The following is a 21,759-nucleotide window of genomic DNA, read 5'->3' as shown; positions in this document are numbered from 1 at the left end:
ACTGGGGCTGCCCAAGAATTTAGATTTTGAAGGGAATGTACTTTGAGACTATCTAATGGAAAGGAATTTCCAACTCTAATTTTTTTCCAAATACACATCTTCACTTAGATTTAATAACATAATTTAATTTCTTTTTTTTTTAAGAGTTTATTTATTTATTAATGAGAGACACACACAGAGAGAGAAGCAGAGACACAGAGGAGAAGCAGGCTCCACGCAGGAAGCCTGATGTGGGACCCGATCCCGGGACCCCAGGATCTTGCCCTGAGCCGAAGGCAGGCACCAAACTGCTGAGCCATCCAGGGATCCCCTAAAATTTAATTTCTTAAGGAGGAGTGAGGAATACTTGGGTATTCTCTAGAGAAGAGATGTTTCTTCAATCTGTTTGCTACTGAAATCCTAAAGTATGGAGTGAAGAAGGCTTAAGTATTAATAATCTAGAAGTAGTGTTTACGTTAACATTTTGAAAACCTTTCATATTGAATCACGCTTTTCTATAAAAAAAACATTTTTAACTTAAATGGAATATACGTTCACTGGCATTCTGTGAACACTGGTGGTAGTAGCATCTAGTGTCTATATTTTCAACATGAGCTTAAAAGATAGGAAATGGGTACTAACTTTGAGGTCTTAGTACCTTTGTTCCTTTGTACTTAGTACCTTAGTTCCTTTGGGAACATTTGAACATTCATCTCAATTTTGCTCTTGAGCAAGATAAAACTCCTAAAACTATCAGACTTTAATTTTCAAGGAGAGGAAAGAAAAATGACAGAAAAAATTTTAATAACTTACAGACAACAGTAATAATTTGTTAAATGAATACAATTAATTAAGAAAGTTTCCTCTGGTTTTCTGTTATCTTGTCAGGACTCATTAAAATTGATATGGAATCTCTGTTGTAAATCTGATTTTGGATTTGTGTTTGAGAGGGTGACCTGGTGGCTCAGTTGATTAATCATCTGCCTTCACCTTAGGTCATGATCTCAGGGTCCTGAGATCGAGCCCCACATCAGGTTCCCTGCTCAGCAGGGAGTCTGCTTCTCCCTCTCTCTCTGCCTTTCCCCCTGCTTGTGCGCTCTCTTTCTCTCTCTCTCTCTCTCTCTCTCTCTGTCAAAATCTTTAGAAAATAAAAAAAAAAGGATTTGTGTTTGAGAAAATAAGAAAACTTGTACTTGAAAAGAATAGACCTTTAAAATTACCTCGATTGTAAAAAGACCAAAAGACCATTACTTGCTATATAATTTTAACCAATAACAAAATATAGGAGTAAGTGAAAGTGCTTTTCAGAATGCTACTTAAGGGAAGGCTTATTAAGTGCTTAACTTTTTGCTTGAGACATAGTAGGGGCTGAATTAAATAATTATTTAACCAGCTTTATTTTGTATATATATTTTTTGGTAGTTTCTGTATTGAATTCAGAAGTGATATTTCATGGGGCGCCTGGGTGCCTCATTCCAGTTAAGCATCTGCCTTTGGTTCGGGTCATGGTCCCAGAGTCCTGGGATCTAGCCCCACATGGGGCTCCCTTTTTAGGAGCCTGCTTCTCCCTCTCCTGCTGCTCCCCCTGCTTGTGCTCTTGCTCTCTCTGTCTCTCAGATAATAGATAAAATCTTTTCAAAAAATAAAGAAGTGCTATTTCACTTAGGTTTTCTTTTTTTCTTTTTAAAGATTTATTTTAGAGAGAGAAACAGAGCATATGTGGGAGGGGCAGAGGGAGAGAGAATCTCAGACTTTGCACTTTGAGCACAGAGCCTCATGTGGGGCGTGATCTTACGACCATGAGATTGTGAGCTGAGCTGAAAGGAAGTCAGATGCTCAACTGACTGTTCCACCCAGGTGCGCCTCACTTAACTATATTAAGAGTGAAAATACCACACACATAGGTAATACACAGGAGTTTTAAAAGAAGCTAAATGCGATTAAAATTCATTTCTTTGTCATTTAGGCCCAAACTCGAGTAAAGCTGAATTTCTTGGATCAGATTGCAAAGTACTGGGAATTACAGGGAAGTACTCTGAAAATTCCACATGTGGAGAGGAAGATCTTGGACTTGTTTCAGCTCAATAAGGTAAGAGGCTAATGGCCATCTCCCTCATTTAGTATCTTTCTGCCAGCCTGAATTTGATCTTCTTCACCTTATGGAGAAACGTATTGTTTGAAATATGTAAAATGAAATTCTCTATTCATTTTAGTGATGTTCGGGCTCTACTTGTCCGATCTGAAAGCCTCACCTTGTGAAATATTTTGCTGCCACCTTTTGTGTGTGTCATTTTAAAACTTAACAATGTTTCTGTAGGATACTCCTTTCTGTTTTATTACAGTTCAAGCAAATGGGGCTCAAGAAGAAAATTGACCAGCGCTAAAGGCTGAGTCATAATTCAGTACTTGAAATTCAGGTTTTCAGGTTTACTTCAGTGTAAAACCTACATTCTTTTTTTTTTTTTTTTTTTTTTTTTTGAAAAAACCTACATTCTTTACCCCAAAATGGTGCCATCTCTCCCACTCCCTTGGCTTATTATGCAGTTTTTTTCTTTTTAAAGATTTTATTTATTCATGAGAGAGAGACACAGAGAGGGAGAAGCAGGCTCCCTGTGGGGAGCCCGATGTGGGACTTGATCCCAGGACCCAGGATCACATCCTGAGCTGAAAGCAGACACTCAAAAAAAAAAAAAAAAAGAAAGAAAGAAAGAAAAAGAAAGCAGACGCTCAACCACTCACTCAGTGAACCACCCAGGCATCCCAGTTTATGGAGATTTTTGAGGACCACTGAGTTGGACAAAGTACTAGGGCTCATTCATTATTAGAGATTTAGTTATTGATCTGTTCGTCCTCCCAGAAAATCTTGACTGCTCTGGGGAACTGAGAAGTAGCTTTTGGGGGTACAAAATGTTTATGGACTATATTGTTAAAAGCAATCTTTTAATTTTCTAGGTTGAAATTAGTAGTGCAAGTATATTTTCTTTTGACTTGGAAAATGTGTTTTTAAAAATAACCATAGCCAAGAACATTTTGTTCTTGGAGTCATACCTAGGTAAGAAGGAGTTAGAAGTGATTTCTGTACAGGTGTTTCTGATTTCTTTTGCTATTAACAGTTAGTTGCAGAAGAAGGTGGATTTGCAGTTGTTTGCAAGGATAGAAAATGGACCAAAATTGCCACCAAGATGGGATTTGCTCCTGGCAAAGCTGTGGGCTCCCATATCAGAGGGCATTATGAACGCATCCTCAATCCCTACAACTTGTTCCTGTCAGGAGACAGTTTGAGGGTAAGTATTGATGCCAATCTTAACCTGTTTTATTGCACAGCTTATTTGTATATTGTCTTTCAGGGTGAATGAAGAGGCCTAATTCTGTGTGGAGAGCATCGTTGAGAAGACTTCATATTGTGAATTTTTCCTCCTATGTTTCTGTTTTGTTTTGAGAACAGCCATATTAGAGTGGGTTTTTGGAATGAATAAGATTGTGGAAAAAAAAAAAAAAAAAAAAAAAAAAAAAAAAAAAAAAAAAGATTGTGGAGGAAATAGCCTTTTGCTGTCAGAAGCCAAAGTCTGTATTTAACTTCATTAACGCTGTGTCTTCCTAATGACAAGTTGATTATTATCTTGTTATGGGTTGTACTTTTGCCTTCACATACTTTGGAGAGCATATTCCTCGTTGTCACATGAAAGTACCACCTGTGAAATAACTTGGCTACCTTTTCTCTTGCCTGCTGAGATCTCTGAGATTTTCAGATAGAATGCTGATGTGGGTAAAAGGTAGGGGACTTAATGCTGTATAGCTAATGGATCCCTCTTCTAATAGTTCCTGTGTAGCCATGTTTGTTTTCTTAGATGGTATTTGCCAATTTATTCAAATAACTTTCGTCGTAATTAAAATGTATTATAAAATCTTATTTCAAGACCCTGCTGGAAAGAATAATGTCATAATCGGTTTACACCCTTTGAGTTATTCTAAGGCAAGAGCCCTGAGCCCTATAATTTTAAGAATTGTTACTGTGTTATGGAGAAGTAGAAAGATAATAACATAGTTTCGAGAGGGCAAACTACTAATCAGAAGTCTGTTTTCATATTATAGAGATAGCATCTGTAATGCTCAAATCCTATAGATTTTTATAGCATTGCAATTTTCTTCCCTTTCTCCCTTCTTGATTCCAGGGGAGCTTTCTTTTCAACCTAGAAGGGCATGACCAATCTAATATTCAGAAAGTTTTCATTTTTAAAATATACATGTGTGAATGTTTAATGAACCCAGGGATGAAATTATTTAGAACATTGTATGTGGAACCTTTATGCTTCCATAAAGTCACATCTATATAGAGTTGCCTACAGTAGATTTTCTCCTTATTAACTTTTCTGTTTCAGTGTGGAAGCCACAATAAGAGGAAAGAGTCTACCTGCTTTATGGTTTGCAACATTGAAAAAAAAAATACATATTCTTAGGTGTAGTGTAAGTTTCATAGTTGAAAAGCATATAAGCACTTACTCAATTGTAGTCTGAAATGAATAGGTATTTAAAGATGCCTTTAAAAAAAGATGCCTTTTACAAACATTACATTTACAAGACAGATAAATATTTATTGAGGGACCCACTCTGTACTAAGTATGTTCTAGGCACTGAAAGGTATTCATTGCAGAAAGCTTAAAAACAAAGTGTGATGAAAGTAAAATCACTCGTAATCCTCTCAACCTGTTTTTTCTTTCAAGGCTGTTTTTACGCATATATGCACACACTGGAATTGTATTCTTCATTTACAGTATTCTATCCTGCCTTTCCCCTGCTTAATATATCATGAGTATTTGCCATGTCCTTGAATATTTTTGCAGTTCTATAGTTGAATGACTCTGGCATTCTGTGTTTATAGCCAGACTTTGATTTCCCCTGTTGTTGAATGTTATATTTATTATACTGTGATGGCCATTTTTTGTACTTAATTTTTAGCCCATTTTTGAAAATCATTCTTAGAGAAAGGATAAATGGAATAGATATATTTTAAAAGAGAGGAACACGTGATGCTGCCACACACCTATTAAAATGGCCAAATTCAGAACACTGACAACATAAAGGCTGGTAAGGACAATAGAAGTTTTCATTCATTGCTGGCAGGAATGCAAAATGACACAGCTTACTCTGAAGACACTTGACCATTTCTTAGAAAACTAAACATACTGTGTTACCGTACAGTTCAGTAGTCATGTTCCTTAGTATTTACTGAAAGGAATTGAAAACTTATGTCCACTCAAAACCTGCACAAGGATGTTTTTAGCCACTTTATTACTCTTAATTGCCAAGACATGAGTGCAACCAAGCTGTCCTTCATCAGGTAAATGGATAAATGAACTGTGGCATATCCAGACAGTGAAATATTATTCAGCATTAAAAAGAAAAGAGATCGGGGATCCCTGGGAGGCGCAGCGGTTTAGCGCCTGCCTTTGGCCCAGGGCGCGATCCTGGAGACCCTGGATCGAATCCCACATCAGGCTCCCGGTGCATGGAGCCTGCTTCTCCCTCTGCCTGTGTCTCTGCCTCTCTTTCTCTCTCTGTATGACTACCATAAATAAATTTAAAAAAAAAATTAAAAAGAAAAGAAATGTAAAAACAAAAGGGATAGTGATTTCAAGTCATGATAAGACAAGGAGAGGAGTCTTAATGCATATCACTAAGTGAAAGAACTAACATGAGAAGGCTACATCTACTTTATGGTCCCAAACATTTAATATTCAAGAAAAGGCAAAACTATAGAAACAGTAAAAAGATCAGCAGGGGTTTGGGGGCAGGAGGGCATGTGGGGGAAAATACGCAGAGCACAGACAATTGTTAGAGCAGTGAAAATATCCTCCGTCGCCGTTACACATGTCCAAATCTACAGGATGTTCAGCACAACAGGTGACTCCTAATGTCACCTATGAACTTCAGCTAATAATGATGTGTCAGCGCAGGTTCATCAGCTATAACGAATGAGCCACTACTCTGGTGAAGGATGCTGACAATGGGGGAGGCTGTGCATGGGGGAGGGGCAGGATGTATATAGTGTAAATCTCCACCTTCATTTTAACCTAAAACTTATCTAAAAATAAAGCCTTAATATTAAGGGGAAAAAATGATGCCCAACAAAGGAATTGTTGCTAAAGGGTGACCCAAAGCCTAGAGTAAGTTTTGGGAAGCTTAAAGAAAGTTGAGTGGAGAGGCACCGGTGCTGTGGGACAGAGGCTCTTTCTTTTTTTTTTTCTTTTAAGGTTTATTTATTATTTTAGAGAAAGGGAAGTGGGGCAGAGAAGAGGGAGGGAAAAACTCTTAAGACTCTGCACTGAGCATGGAGCCAATGTGGGGGCTTGATCTCTCAACCCCGAGATCTGAGCCAAAACCAAGAGTCAGATGCTCAACCGACTATGCCATTCAGGTGGCCCTCTTGTATTCCCATGTTTTCTAAATACCTCAGTCGATTGCTCTCTGTAGGATGGTGTCCTCATGCTGTGGTTATTAGTCACCTCTCAATCTCAGGTTCTCAGAGGTTAAATTAGTCTACATGTACTAGCATTAGATACAAAGCAAACACCTCAGTTTTGTGTCCAGCATTGCGGTTTGAAACAACATAATAAAACTCTTCATTGTTGGTGGGACTGCAAACTGGTACAGCCACTCTAGAAGACATTGTGGAGGGTCCTTAAGTTAAAAATTAAAAAATTAAAATAAAATAAAAAAGTTAAAAATTGGGCTGCTGGGTATTTACCCCAAAGATACAGATGTGAAATGAAGGGACACCTGCACCACCCCAGTGTTTATAGCATCAGTGTCCACAGTAGCCATACTGTGGGAGGATCCTCGATGTCTTTCAACAGATGAATGGATAAAGATGTGGTCTATATACATGATGGAATATTAGCCATCAGAGAGCATGACTACTCACCATTTACATTGATGTGGATAGAACTGGAGGGTATTATGCTGAGTTTAATAAGTCCATTGGAGAAAGATGATCATCATATGTTCTCACTCATATGGGAAATATAAGAAATAGTGAAAAGAGATTATAAGGGAAAAGGGGGGAAACTGGGGAAAAATTAGGAAGAGAAATCACAAGAGACTCCTAACTCTGGGAAACAAAGGGTTGCGGAAGGGAGGTGGGTGGGGGGATGGGATGGCTGGGTGACAGGCACTGAGGAGGGTCTGTGATGGGATGAGCACTGGGTGTTATACTATATGTTGGCAAATTGAATTTAAATTTTTAAAAAGAGAAGCTCTTCATATATCTTCTGAAAGTTTCTGAGCTTGATTTTACCTTAGATCTCTAAAGTCCTTCTAGAATGAAGCAGACCATAGTTAATGGAAGTAAGAGATAGGGACCACATAATCTCTGAATTTCCTTAAAAAAAAACAAAACAAAACACTATTTTAGAGAGTGCTCATGTGGGTATGAGTGGGGAAGGGGCAAAGTCTCATGACCCTGAGATTGAGCTGAAATCAAATCGGATACTTAACTGACTGAGCCACTCAGGTGCCCCTAATCTCTAAATATCTGACCATCCACTTGATAAAATTTCTTGATTCAATTCAGTTTCTACCTACATACTTTTAGGTCTCAAATAGAAAGCTTACATAATACATAAAAAAGGTTAATTAAATGATAGGCAGATTTTATTCCAATCTGCATGCTTTCATTAAATATATTCTAAACGTTCAACTTGAGGACTTTTTTTTTTTTTGAAGATTTTATTTATTCATGAGAGACACAGTGAGAGATAGAGAAGTGGAGAAGCAGGTTCCATGCAGGAAGCCTGATGTAGGACTCGATTCCGGGACTCCAGGATCACACCCTGGGCCAAAGGCAGACGCTTGACCCTTGAGTCCCCCACGTGTCCCAACTTGAGGACTTGTTACAGAATGGTGATAATCCACATTAGTTAACATTTCCAGATCAAATTAATGTAAGAGTTTAATTAGAATTAGCAGAATATTTAATATATAGGTTGTTGTACCAGTGGTAGGTTTATTTATTTGTTTAGAGTATTATGTAATCTATCAGTATTTTTGTGGTATATTTCTTAGATGTTAGAAATGGGTTCTGACAGGTGATTACTCTGCTTTTGTTATTCTTGTCCCCCCCACCCCCAATTTTCTGAATTCTTTTTACACATGTTACGAAGGAGCCAATAGTGAGACTATATGGTAGTAATGGTATCCATAGAGCCAGGAGTTCTAAAAGGATAACTGTGTCTTATTCTAGCATAGATAATATATCCTAAGTGGTTACAATTTGGAACCTGCTTTTAAAAATACTTCCTGTGGTACTCGTGGGTCCTATTATGAAGGGAGTGTTAACTTACTTGAAATTCATAGTAGATTCGGTGGTTATATTTTGATGTTACCATGTTTTATTGTGTGGGCATTAAATACTCTTTATCAGCAAGCTTAGAGTCAAACTAAAAAATAAAGCAAGAGAAACTTCTTTTCTGATCAGAACCAGTTATTGCTGTGGGTTACCTATTAACCCTTGTCTTGTGAGTTAGACCTTGTAGGAATATGTTGAAGTAAGTGAAAGCACTATTATAAGGGAAAACACATCAGTCAAATTACATGTTTTCTCAATTCAGATAATATCTTTGATCACAGAGCATTGCTAGTTATATTTGAAACTGTAGAATTCTAATATGTAGAAAACCTATTGGATTCCATATTTTTTTCCTCTAAACATTATAAAAAATCAAATATTCTCAATATGGAAAGTTACTTTGGGAACTTATAAGGAGCCTTTCTAACAGTTTGAGCCTTCAGTTAATTGACAGTTGCAAGCAAGGATAATTACAGGTGGCCCATTGGGAGTGCCTTAAGCCTGCTGTGGCCTGGTGTAACCTGATGTCATGAACAGTTAAATGAATTGAAGCAACACCATTCACCTGCAAAAAAGTTTTAAAACTCTAATATGTGTGTGGGTATATGATTGGTAATTGCAGACTTGTGTTTTATTTAGATTTTAAAAATTGTAGACCTTTTATGTATCAATACATAACTGTAAAATATACTGCAAAATACGTTGAAATTCTTAAGATTAAAAAGGAGAGGAAATTCATTAATAAATTGTGTTTTATCTCTAGTGTCTGCAGAAGCCAAACCTGAACACAGACACAAAGGACAAGGAGTACAAACCTCATGATATTCCCCAGAGGCAGTCTGTGCAGCCCTCAGAAACATGTCCCCCAGCCCGACGAGCAAAACGCATGAGAGCAGAGGTGAGGGCCTCATGAGGTTCATTAGATGGAATTCGTGAGCCCTCGTACCAATGTCTGTCTAACTGGATTTCTCTCCTGCATGTGCTCTTCATAGTTTTGAACCTTGTTAACTGTAGACTCTTGTCTTATTAACTCTTGTTAACTGTTTGTACTCTAGCTTTTATACTTGGGGGGACTGTACTGCCAAAGGGATAAGGGATCAAAGGACTCTCTCTAGGTTTATGCTGCCTGGACAGACAGCTGCTTTATTTGCAGAATTAAGAAGAGGGGTTCATTATGATGATGTTTGGTTTGCCTGTTACCCTCATGAAGTTGGGCAGTGTTTATTGAGAGATTAAGGCTAAGGAATAGAGAACTAAGACAAAATAATTAGGCAGCATGGGGGTTGAGGCATTTAATACATAAGATAAAAGACCAGAATAGAAGACCAGGAGGCGTGAACTGATGAGAAAGACGGTTTACTTCAAGATTTTTCTGCTCTGAGAGGTTTCCCTTGGGAAAGGAAGAGAAGAGTATTTTCCCACTTACCTTGTTTCCATACAGAGATAGGAATTTTGGGTTCTTGCCTAGCTTGATGGACATGTAAGTGTTAGGAATCAGTGATAATGTATGAGAGCATTTTGGAACTGGGAAGCTTCGTGGCGGTAATCAGGTGTCTAAATCAGTCTCTGATTATTAGTAATTATTGGTCAAGATTAAAAAGAAAACAGCTACTGAGCACATCTTGATCTTTCAATATAAGAGATGCCCAGGTGCTATGGATGCCTAGGTTTGCCTTGATGAGAGACACATAGGGTGATGACAGCACCCTGGGAGAAATTTTATCATCAGTGGACATCTGAGTACATATGAATGAACACAGGCAAAAACGATCATATATAGTTCTACGAACACCTCACAAAGGTTGTTTTATTGATAAGTATTACCTCTTTAAGAAACATTGGAAATTGAGACCAGTTTAAGGATAGGGGAATCCTTACTAATTTAGTGATGTTAGAAGAGTAGCTTGTAATAACAATTTAATTTGTTCCTGATCCTTTGATTCTTCCCTATTTTTTTGACCTGTCAAAGTGGAGATACTCTTGTAACTTCTAAGATCTTTGTTCTTTCCATAAATAATAGTAATTTTAAAGGTAGATCTCCATGGGGAGAGAGAAGAATGTTTTGAATGCCTATTAATAGAGACAATTTATAAGATTGTAGTCACCTTGAGATTTCAGTTGGATTTTAAAAGATACCTTTTTTTTTTAAAAGATACCTTTTTTGAAAGGAAATATTTATGTATATGACAATTTTTTTAAAGGCCATGAATATTAAAATTGAACCAGAAGAGACCACAGAAGCCAGAACTCATAACCTGAGACGACGAATGGGCTGTCCAACTCCCAAATGTGAAAATGGTAAGAAGGTTTATCCATGAATAGGAAAGAAGTATAATGTAAATTAGTAAAAATCATTCATTTGTTAATTAAGGAAACACTTATAACAACTATTAAATACTAGTCAGTGGGGTTGAGCCCCAAAATAAAATCTTAATATGTTAATGTCTCTAGACTCATAGTAACCAGTAAAAGTAAACAGATGATGATATGCATATTAGAAATATGATTGAGTTTCTCAGCTGTCACCAATTGCTACTTTGCAATTTGGTTAAATAGCATTCATTGAAAAGAAGTGATTTCTGAGCACCATAGGTGCTTGACAAGATACATGATACGTTTATTTCAGGCATGGCAGGTAGACATGGTTTCTAAATCTGAGTTTTAGTTGGTAATTGCTTGGCTGGCCATTGTTTGATGTCAGTCACTGAGAGATAAGGTCAGGACTATTAAAAAAAAACTTTTTTTTTTTTTTTTAAGATTCTATTTATTTATTCATGAGAGACACACACAGAGAGAGAGACAGAGACACAGGCAGAGTGAGAAGCAAGCTCCATGCAGGGAGCCCGATGTGGGAATCGATCCTGGGACTCCAGAATCAGGCTCTGGGCCGAAGGCAGGCGCTCAACCCCTGAGCCACCCAGGGATCCCCTATTTAAAAAAAATCTTAAATCCTATATAGACAGGCACATAGAAATGAAGACGTGATTAAAATTAGTTTGTCTTAGTGGCTGGTGAGTTTAGTGGAAAGGCAGCACAATGTAGTGAAAAGTAGATGGAGTTTTAAAAATATAGATCTGAATCTGATTCCTGGCTTAAGCACTAATGGGTTTATGACCATAGGTATTTCTTGACGACTTTTACTATCCATTTTCTTATCTTTGAAATGGATTTGTTGCAAAAGGTTAAATCTATGGAAAGCATTTAGCACAGCACCCACCATAGGATAGGTCATTAATTCATAGCCAAAATTCTCAGTCTTTGGAACTGAAAAGTTGGGGGTAGTAAGTGGTCATAGGTTATGGAGGGATAATCTCTAATGTGGAGGAGGTACAGTTGGTATATTGTTAGTCTCTTACAGTTAATATTGGCAGGAATCTCCTTTCATCAATGTGTGTCTTGTCTGGGTAACATGTCATTAAGGAGACTGTATCTTTTAAAAGCCTACAAACCTTAGCAACAACTCCAGAAGTACCCATATCCAGAATTGCCTACATTTAAATGGTGTGAGAGTTTGCATTTTATCATAAAGTAATCAGCACCAGCCCTTGAATGTGGTAATACTGGGTGTTGTTGCTCTTGCATTGAAAAGAACAAGGAAGTTGTATGTGTCCTGTGTGTGGTTTGGGGAGGGAGAGGTGAGAGGTGCAGGAGCAAGGTGAGCAAAGTGTAGTACAGGAAGCACTAACTGGGATCCCTGGGTGGCGCAGCGGTTTAGCGCCTGCCTTTGGCCCAGGGCGCGATCCTGGAGACCCGGGATCGAATCCCACGTCGGGCTCCCGGTGCATGGAGCCTGCTTCTCCCTCTGCCTATGTCTCTGCCTCTCTCTCTCTCTCTCCCTGTGTGACTATCATAAATAAATAAAAATTAAAAAAAAAAAAAAAAAAGGAAGCACTAACTCGGATTGCCTCTTACAGAAAAAGAAATGAAAGGCATCCTCAAGCAAGAACCCACTGAGAAGAAAGAACACATTATAGAAAGCGAGAAGGAAAAACCCAAGAGCCGATCTAAAAAAACCACCAATGCTGTGAGTTGACATTTTAAAACACTTTTACCCCTCATTTTGTCCTTCTGTGCCTCACTTAAGACTACTAGCTTAGAGTGTCAGAATTTAAAAGTCCTTTTCATGTCCATTTGTAGTATCAGTTTTTAATTGAGGAAATACACAAATGCATTATGAGGCTAATAGTAGCATATAGGGAGCATCCACAGCCATTTTTCTGGAGTACATGCAGTTTAGAGATAAATAATGGTGAGCTGGATCATATATGGAATGTTCATAAATCACTAGGTCACCTCCAAATGAGCTGAGAGCTAGATAAAAAATCAATTTGATGTTTTCCAACTTTACGATAGGGAAGGAAAAGGAAAGGAGTTGGGATAGGAACGGAGACCTCAGCAAAACTTGGAGGATTAGGCAGCCATTTACTGAAATGGAAACTGAAAAGTAAGGCTTGAGGACATTAAAGAACATCTGGTTGCTTTTCTTCTCTGCCCTCTTCTCAGAGCTCAGTGAGTAGCTTGACCACAATGCTTTTTATCTTGGAATTTGGAATTATTCCAATTAGGTGTCGTTCTATTCATAAATATCATTTCCTCCCTCCCTCCCCACCAAAGCAAAAAACAAACAAACAAAAAAAACACAATCAGAAAATGATCAGAAACCAGGTTTTTATTTGCTACAACAAAAAGACTGAAAAAGTAAGATTCCCGGATTAGTTGAGTTCTTAGCTTTCCATTTTATTGGGTAATGGTATTAGTTTGCAAGCTATTAGTCTGCCATAACAAAGTACCACAGACTGTGTGGCTTAAACAACAGAATTTTTTTTCTCAGCGTTCGGGAGGCTGCAAGTCTAAGACCAAGGTGTCTGTAGGGTTGGTTTTTTTCGTGAGCCCTCTCTCTTTTGCTTATAGGTCGTCTTCTCCCTGTCTTTACATGGCTTTCCTCTGTACCTGTCTATCTCCTTATCTCTTCTTGAATACTAATCATACTGCATTAGGGTCCACTCGGTATGATCTTATTTTACCTTAACCTCTTCAAAGACCCTGGTTCCAAATATAGTCACATTCTGAGATAACTGGAGGTTAAGACAGTAAGATATGAATTTGGGAAGACCACAGTTCTGTCCATAATAGGTAATATGTGTGTGTGTGTATTTATTTATTTTTATTTCTTTTTATTACTGTGTATTTGAGGAACTTGTTAACCATGAACCCTTAATTAAAATATAAAGGAATTTATTTATTATTATTTTTTTAAATATAAAGGAATTTAATATGGTTAATTAAGCATTTTTCTTTCCCTTTAAATGTGGCAAAATTGAATTTTTTTCCTTATAAATTCTAGTTTTGGTTAAGTTGATAAATTTATTGCCCAACATGTTCTTTTTCTAGATTATCATTCTCCAAGCTACTAGAAGCTTGATATCTTAGTAACAAATCTTAAAACACACAGCTGAGGGGCACCTGGTTTAGCATCCAACTTTTTTTTTTTTTTTTTTTTTTTTTTTTAAGCATCCAACTTTTGATTTTGGTTCAGGTTGTGATCTCATAGGTCGTAGGATGGAGCCCCACTTCTGGCTCTGTACTTAGCCAGAGTCTGCTTGAGATTCTGTCTCCTCTTCCTCTACCCCTCCCATGCATGTGCATTCTCTCTCTCTCTCATTTTTTTTTTTTTTTTTTAAAGAGAGAGAGGGTCAGTGGGGCATGAGATCTCAGATTATGACCTGAGCCAAAATCAAGAGTTGGATGCTTAACTAACTGAGCTACCCAGGCGCCCCTAAATTTAAAAAAAAATCTTTAAAAAAAACACAGCTGAAAATGTTTTGAGATTACACTTTAGTGTTGGGAATGCCTTAAGCATTGTAAAAGAAGCATTTTTATTTAAAATACCTCTTCTGGGGGTGACACATTTTCATTTGAAAGATAGAAAAACTAGATTATGCCTCTCTCCGTTGCATCCTTAGAATTTGACAAAATCAAATGTAGCTCATGCTCCTTGGTTCTGTACCTATTTTATTGCTGCAGGTGGATCTGTATGTCTGCCTCTTGTGTGGCAGTGGCAACGATGAAGACCGGCTTCTCTTGTGTGATGGGTGTGACGACAGTTACCACACCTTTTGCTTGATCCCACCTCTCCATGATGTTCCCAAGGGAGACTGGAGGTGTCCTAAGTGTTTGGCTCAGGTAAGAACTAATGGCAGAGATAGCATTAGAAAATTTCCTTTTGGGGGGGCAGCCTGGGTGGCTCAGTGGTTTAGCCCCACCTTCAGCCCCAGGGTGTGATCCTAGAGACCCAGGATTGAGCCCCACATCGGGCTCCCTGCATGGAGACTGCTTCTCCCTCTGCCTGTGTCTCTGCCTCTCTCTCTGTGTCTCTGCCTCTCTCCCTGTCTCTCATGAATAAATAAATAAAATACTAAGAAAAAAAAAATAAAAGAAAATTTCCTTCGGGGCACCCCGGGGGCTCGGTGGTTTAGCGCTGCCTTCAGCCCGGGTTGTGATCCTGGAGACCCGGGATCAAGTCCCACGTCGGGCTCCCTGCGTGGAGCCTGCTTCTCCCTCTGCCTGTGTCTCTGCCTCTTTCTCTCTCTCTCTCTCTCTCTCTCTCTCTGTCTCTCATGAATAAATAAATAACAAATTCTTTAAAAAACAAAAAACAAAAAAAATTTCCTTTAGGATGTTTTTTGTTTGCTTTTAGGTTTTAGATTTAGCAATTGATAACAGTGAGTCTCATGAAAAAAAGTGGCCTGACTAGGAAGGAGGTCTTGGCAGTGAGTCCCACGAGCTATGCAAGGAGCTAAGAGGCAGAAAAAAAATTTTAACTATTCTTAAAAAAAAAGAGAAAATTGGGCTTGGGGGACCCCCAGGTGGCTCAGAGGTTGAGTGTTCTGCCTTTGGCCCAGGGTGTGATCCCGGGGTCCTGGGATCGAGTCCCACATTGGGCTCCTTGCCGGGAGCCTGCTTCTCCCTCTGCTTTGTCTCTGCCTCTCTCTCTATGTGTCTCGTGAATAAATAAAATATTTACCAAAATTTTTTTTTCATTTAAAAAAGCATTGCATGGTGTTTGCAAAAATTCTTAGACTGAATGACTTAAAAATAGTATGATTTCACAATTGATAGACAACAGTTGTTTTGATCTTTATCAATCCAGACTTCTCTATTTTTTTTTTAAGTATTTTTATTTTTATTTATTTTTGATAGTGACAGAGAGAGAGAGAGAGGCAGAGACACAGGCAGAGGGAGAAGCAGGCTCCATGCACCGGGAGCCCGATGTGGGATTCGATCCCAGGTCTCCAGGATCGTGCCCTGGGCCAAAGGCAGGCAGGCGCTAAACCGCTGCGCCACCCAGGGATCCCCAGACTTTTCTATTTTAAACAAACACTATATAAGTAATTCTACTAATCTGTTTTTTAAAAAATACATCAAAATATTACTATATGTAAGTAAAAATATTCTTTTTACCTTTTTTTTATTTCTTTTTGGCAGGAATGTAGTAAGCCACAAGAAGCATTTGGCTTTGAACAAGCAGCCAGAGATTATACCCTCCGTACTTTTGGGGAAATGGCGGATGCATTCAAATCTGATTATTTCAACATGCCAGTCCATGTATGTACATACATACTGCTTTGATATGGGATTTTAGTAACTTTTAGAAAAAAGGTGTATGAAGACGATTTCCCTTGGTACTTACTTTTGATAATCGTTATCATAAACAGTGAAACCTTTAATTTGTTTAGTGGTATTAAAAGTCCACGTTACATTAAAATGATTCTGGTTTTTCACTTGATTTCTCTAAAGATGGTCTTTGCCACACAAATCATACAGCAGGAATAACAATGTTAATAAAGGAAATCATCAGAAATCTTTATAGTGCAAATTTAATTTAAAGAAAACTTCACAATTTATTGAATGATTCCTCTGTGCCAGTCAGCATGCTGTGCATTGGGAACCCATTATATGTTGTTATGTTCACAAAAGTTGGTATCTTAAAACTTTAAGATGACTATATTTTAAATTCTCTTTTACGCTCTTAGAAGCATGAACATTTTTCATTCAGCATTTTTATATTCCATCAAGTGAATACACCAGAATTGAATGGTTTTCTGCCATAATACTGGACACTTAAGCTGTTTTTTTTTTTTTCCTCCCCAACAAAGTACTATAGATGACCCTTCACACATATAGGTCTCTTTTTAGTTGGATTGCTTTCTTGGGATGCTTACTGAGGTCAGTATTTATCCACTTTTTCCCCACTTTAATGGCTGTATCATTTATGGGAACCCATAATGTATGTGTGAACTTGTTTTTCCTGATAGTACTGACAAAAGCTGTTAGGTTATTTAAAATACTTAATGAGCTTATAAAATTCAAGTTATACTTTATTTGACTTTCAGTTATTTTGACCCCTCTTACATTGTATGATTTCCCCGTATGTTTGCTTAACTAGTCGTGGTGGTGCGTATATGACCTCTCTTTTTCTATCCTTGGTTGGCTTTTTATTTTACTTAGAAGATGAGGACTTTGAGGACATTGAGGCATTTAAGTTCCCGTTCTCTAAACTTGCATCAGATTAATAACAGATCCTAGACACTCAGTCTCGTGGCTCTTTATGTTACTACATGCTGCTGCAAAGTAGTTGCTCCTTTTGTTCAATTTTGCACTCTGTCTTTTTCATCATGGTTGCCTGCATTACTCACAGCTAGGTCATTAATGAAAGGATGGACTCAGGTAATGTGTTATAGCACATCTCGAAGGACGAAGTATGATTCAAACACAGCTATTACTGTATAATGGTCAACCAAGTTATATTTCTCACCCACAAAAACCTCTAGTTTTTTTTTTTTTTTTTTTTTAAACAAGGTTTACCATTTCTGGTCCTTGTTCTTTTTTTTTTTTTTTTTAATTTTTATTTACTTATGATAGTCACACACACAGAGAGAGAGAGAGAGAGAGAGAGAGAGGCAGAGACACAGGCAGAGGGAGAAGCAGGCTTCATGCACCGGGAGCCCGACGTGGGACTCGATTCCGGGTCTCCAGGATCGCGCCCTGGGCCAAAGGCAGGCGCTAAACCGCTGCGCCACCCAGGGTTCCCAAACCTCTAGTTTTTGAATGTCAGAATTTAGCTTTCCTTGACTCCCTTTTAGTATAGTGGTCAGGTTGGTGATTTAGGAGCATATATTCTTAATCAGTACTTAACTCTTTTAGTTATAAAATTGCTTTTAGAAATTGTTTCCCATGTCTGAACTGCCTGGGATCAATTGTGGAACATTATGTTTATAATTTTCCTCAGGGTGCTGTCCTGTGATTCCTGTCATTTAGCTTATCTTTTCAGATTGGTCATGGGTAGTTTGTGAGTGTCTGTGAAAAAATTCAGTTTCTTGTCTTCCTCCTTGTTTTGTTTCCAGATGGTTCCCACAGAACTAGTTGAGAAAGAATTTTGGCGACTGGTAAGCACTATTGAAGAGGATGTCACAGTAGAATATGGAGCTGATATTGCCTCAAAAGAATTTGGCAGTGGCTTCCCTGTCCGAGATGGGAAAATTAAACTTTCACCTGAAGAGGAGGTAGGCTCTAGCTGTGAGGCACTTCTCTTTCAAGCAGAGGCCTGTATTTAAAGCTAATAGTACAGGACTTACTGTACTTACTGCCTACTGCATACATATATGTAGTTGGAACTTGAATTATTAATTAAAATTCTATTTGGTTGGCTCGAAATAATTTGACTACTTTCAGCACATTCTTGATTACCGGATTTTTTTTTTTTAAGATTTTATTTATTGATTGATGAGAAACACAGAGAGAGAGAGCGGCAGAGACACAGGCTGAGGGAGAAGCAGTGTCCATGCAGGGAGCCCAACATGGGACTTGATACCGGGTCTCCAGGATCAGGCCTTGGGCCGGAGGCAGGCACTAAACCGCTGAGTGACCTGGGCTGCCCGATTACCAGATTTTAAAAAATCTTTATGTATTGATTTGAGACAGAGACAAGCAAGGGAGAGCGATAAGCAGACTCCTTGCTGAGTGGGGAGCCTGACATGGGGCTTGATCCCAGCACTCCTGAGATCATGACCTGAGCCAAAACCAAGAGTAGGATGTTTAACCGACCAAGCTACCCAGGTGCCCCTGATTACCAGATATTGAATGACTTTGAGAAAAACAGATAGAGCCCAGAGAGGAATTCAGGTCCCAGCTGTTCAACTATATTTTGATGATATGGGGAGATTACTTAATCTCCCTTTGCCTTTAGTCTGTAACTTGGTATCGCCTTCCAATGAAAATTTGAGGGATTGAGGCCAGACCTAAATTTATCTTTGAACTTTAGTGCTTATAAATCTATCATTTGCCACAATAACAAACTTCTAGGAAGTTTTCTATTCCTATCCTAGTAGGAAGTCAGGTTTTTTTAAACCACTTTGTAATCTAACAGATACATAGAAAAGTTCATAATCATGTGCACACCTTGATGAATTTTCACAAACTGAAAACACCCATGTAACCAGCACTAGAACAAGAATTAGGACTTTACCAAACCTTACCCCAGAAGTTCCCCTTTTGTCTTCCCCTCTTTTACTACCTTCCCTGTCGCAGGACTACCACTATCCTGTCTTACAACACCACAGATTAGTTTGCCTGTTTTTGAACTTGGTATAAATGGACTCATACTGTGTATTTCCTCTGTAGCCAACACAAGGGCGTGAGCAAATGCAAAAGTATATGCTATATGAATCTATTTATATTAAAGCTCAAAACTGAGCATCTAATCTATGGGCATCTAAGAAGTTAGCATAGTGGTCTCCCCTCCTTTTCTCTGACCCCAGCCTTTTTATTTTGAAGACTTTTCAGCCAGCTTTTTGAAGCATTCAGAATCTAAAATGTTAGCATGATATGGCTAAACCTTTATACCTTTTTGGTGTCCTTTTTAGGAATATCTTGATAGTGGCTGGAATTTGAACAATATGCCAGTGATGGAGCAGTCTGTCCTTGCTCACATTACTGCTGATATATGCGGCATGAAACTTCCTTGGTTGTATGTGGGAATGTGCTTTTCTTCATTCTGTTGGCATATTGAAGACCACTGGAGTTACTCCATTAACTACCTGCACTGGTAAGAAGTTCTTCATAACCTACGCATAGGATGTAAGCTGGGCTAGAAACTTTTTAAGCGTGTCTGAAGTGTAACAAACTATTTTTTCCTTAAGTTTTCACTACTCTTGAAATAAGCATCTTAATAAGTTAAGGCAGTGGTTCTGAAAGATTCCTAGGAAATCCGTAAATCCCCTGAAATTGCACACAGTTTTTCAAGTATAATATGTTTTTGGGGAGGGGATTTATATACAGCTTTTAGTGAAAGAAGCTTTCACTCATGGCAAGATTAAAAAGCACCGAGCATTGCTTTTACTATCGAGAAATCCCATCACGTGGCAGTGGCAGCCCAGATACCCCTGGGAAAACTGGTGGAGAATAGGACCCACCGTCCTCCAGGTCCCCGGGACTGCCAACTTCTGTTTTGTGCTGAATTCTGACAGTCATTACTGTAGAAAGGGCTTCTTCAGTGCGCGGGTGTGTGGTGGCAGCGTACAGATAGACTTTTCAATTAAACTTTTTAAACTCTTTAGCCAAAACCATTTCTTCTTTCACATCTGTTTTTACCTCCTCCATTTCCTTTGCTTTTCTAAGTACGGAAGTATTTGAAGATCTGTAACTCACTTAAAAGCCCCTACAAGGAATTTGAAGATGTACCACAAGAAAGAGCGAGTTGGGAAATATATGTGGAGCATCAGTTCTGTCTCCCTAGGCAATTGCTCCCAGCTGTAAAATGAAGATTATATTTACCATATCTCATAGGGATGTTACAGATTAATTGGTCGACAGTTTAAAGTGCTTTGAAGAATAAGAGCTCTTTAGAAATGCTAATTGCCTTATTAGTGTTTGCTTTAACCTCGCCTGTCAGAATGGACAAGGGAAAAGGAAGATGGAGAGTTGCCATCCCTTATCAGTTGCTATAGGAAATTGTGGTAACCACATACCCTGTAGCTAGCATGATACCTTATATTCTTAGAAATTCTAGATACTTATATTTTCTAAAGAGTCATATAAAAATGGGAGGGAGAAGAGTGACCTCAGATGGAAAGTCTCATATTTAAACTCTATACTTGAAGGGGGAAAATACATCACATATGTTTATTTATTTTTTTTTTTTAAATCTTTTTTTTTTTTTAATTTTTATTTATTTATGATAGTCACAGAGAGAGAGAGAGGCAGAGACATAGGCAGAGGGAGAAGCAGGCTCCATGCACCGGGAGCCTGATGTGGGATTCGATCCCGGGTCTCCAGGATCGCGCCCTGGGCCAAAGGCAGGCGCCAAACCGCTGCGCCACCCAGGGATCCCACATCACATATGTTTAGATCGCATTTCTAATGACACTTACTCAGTTTGAACATTCCTTGTAGCATAATATTACAAAGCAGGGCCTGAAAAATACAGCTTGTTAACCATTTTGTTGGTGTTAGAGTTGCAGACTGATTTTTTTCTAATGAAATTTCATGTTTTTGTATTTCTTAAGATTGATTTATTTTTACAATCTGTTTCCAGGGGTGAGCCAAAAACCTGGTATGGAGTCCCAGGGTATGCTGCCGAGCAGCTAGAAAATGTAATGAAGAAACTAGCTCCAGAGCTCTTTGTGTCCCAGCCAGATCTTCTCCATCAGCTTGTGACCATCATGAACCCCAATACCCTGATGACTCATGAAGTGCCTGTATGTTCTGGGTCAATCTTCCTGCACTCAGGCTTAATCCACCACTTCTCTTTCTTGTTACTCAGTTTTTTATGAAGTTGGTTTAGTTACGTGTGTCCCATACCATAACTAGATAGCAGAAGCAGCTGTTTGGTGGAATATGATACTATATTGCAGCAAGCCAATAAGACTGGATCCTTGGACACCATAAAAACTAATTTGTTGTGGTTAATAACTAGGTTGCTAAGCAGCCATATTTTGCAAATATTAAATGTGATGCTTCCTTTTCTTTTTCAGTGTCTAATTCAGGCTTTTTAAATTATAATTTTTCTTATAACTTCAGTCTTTCAGTGCAACAAAACAAAAACCTTGGTGTTATTTGTATGATTTACTGTGAAAATGTCTAGGTTCTGTTACAATTAGATCTAAACTCTAGTGTCAGAATCCTTGATACCCTGTCCGTACTTAAAAAAATAATTTATGGAATCTATATGAACTAAATTTTGAATGATAAACTGAAATGATTTGCATGCTTAGTAGATAATAGTTATATTATACCTCTACCCCTAATTAAGCTTGTTTATTTATTTATTTTAAAGATTTTTATTTATTTGAGAGAGAAAAAGAATGCGAGTGTCCTTGAGTAGGGAGAGGAGGGGCAGAGGGAGAGGGAGAAGCAGGCTTCTCACTGAGCAGGGCGTT

At 38.3% G+C, this 21,759-nt stretch overlaps 1 protein-coding gene across 9 annotated transcripts in view; it reads left to right on the top strand.

The window, feature by feature from the left end:
* Positions 1–21,759, top strand: part of KDM5B (lysine demethylase 5B) — a 90,109-nt gene that overhangs the window by 31,625 nt on the left and 36,725 nt on the right. For all 9 annotated transcript variants that reach the window (XR_012033385.1, XM_072831445.1, XM_072831441.1 and 6 more), the window contains exons 3-12: positions 1,946–2,068; positions 3,093–3,263; positions 9,087–9,221; positions 10,525–10,621; positions 12,238–12,347; positions 14,348–14,506; positions 15,809–15,928; positions 17,728–17,886; positions 19,246–19,427; positions 20,916–21,078. Coding sequence is in view for 8 of the 9 variants with exons in the window: in XM_072831445.1 (XP_072687546.1) it covers positions 1,946–2,068; positions 3,093–3,263; positions 9,087–9,221; positions 10,525–10,621; positions 12,238–12,347; positions 14,348–14,506; positions 15,809–15,928; positions 17,728–17,886; positions 19,246–19,427; positions 20,916–21,078 (1,419 nt within the window). In the remaining variant the exon portion in view is untranslated. The remainder of the gene's footprint in view (positions 1–1,945; positions 2,069–3,092; positions 3,264–9,086; positions 9,222–10,524; positions 10,622–12,237; positions 12,348–14,347; positions 14,507–15,808; positions 15,929–17,727; positions 17,887–19,245; positions 19,428–20,915; positions 21,079–21,759) is intronic.

This window comes from Canis lupus, chromosome 6 (genome assembly GCF_048164855.1).
Source record: "Canis lupus baileyi chromosome 6, mCanLup2.hap1, whole genome shotgun sequence".
Taxonomy (NCBI): Eukaryota; Metazoa; Chordata; class Mammalia; order Carnivora; family Canidae; genus Canis; species Canis lupus.
The sequence above is the reverse complement of the archived record's forward strand: the minus strand, read 5'-3'. Positions and strand labels throughout refer to the sequence as shown.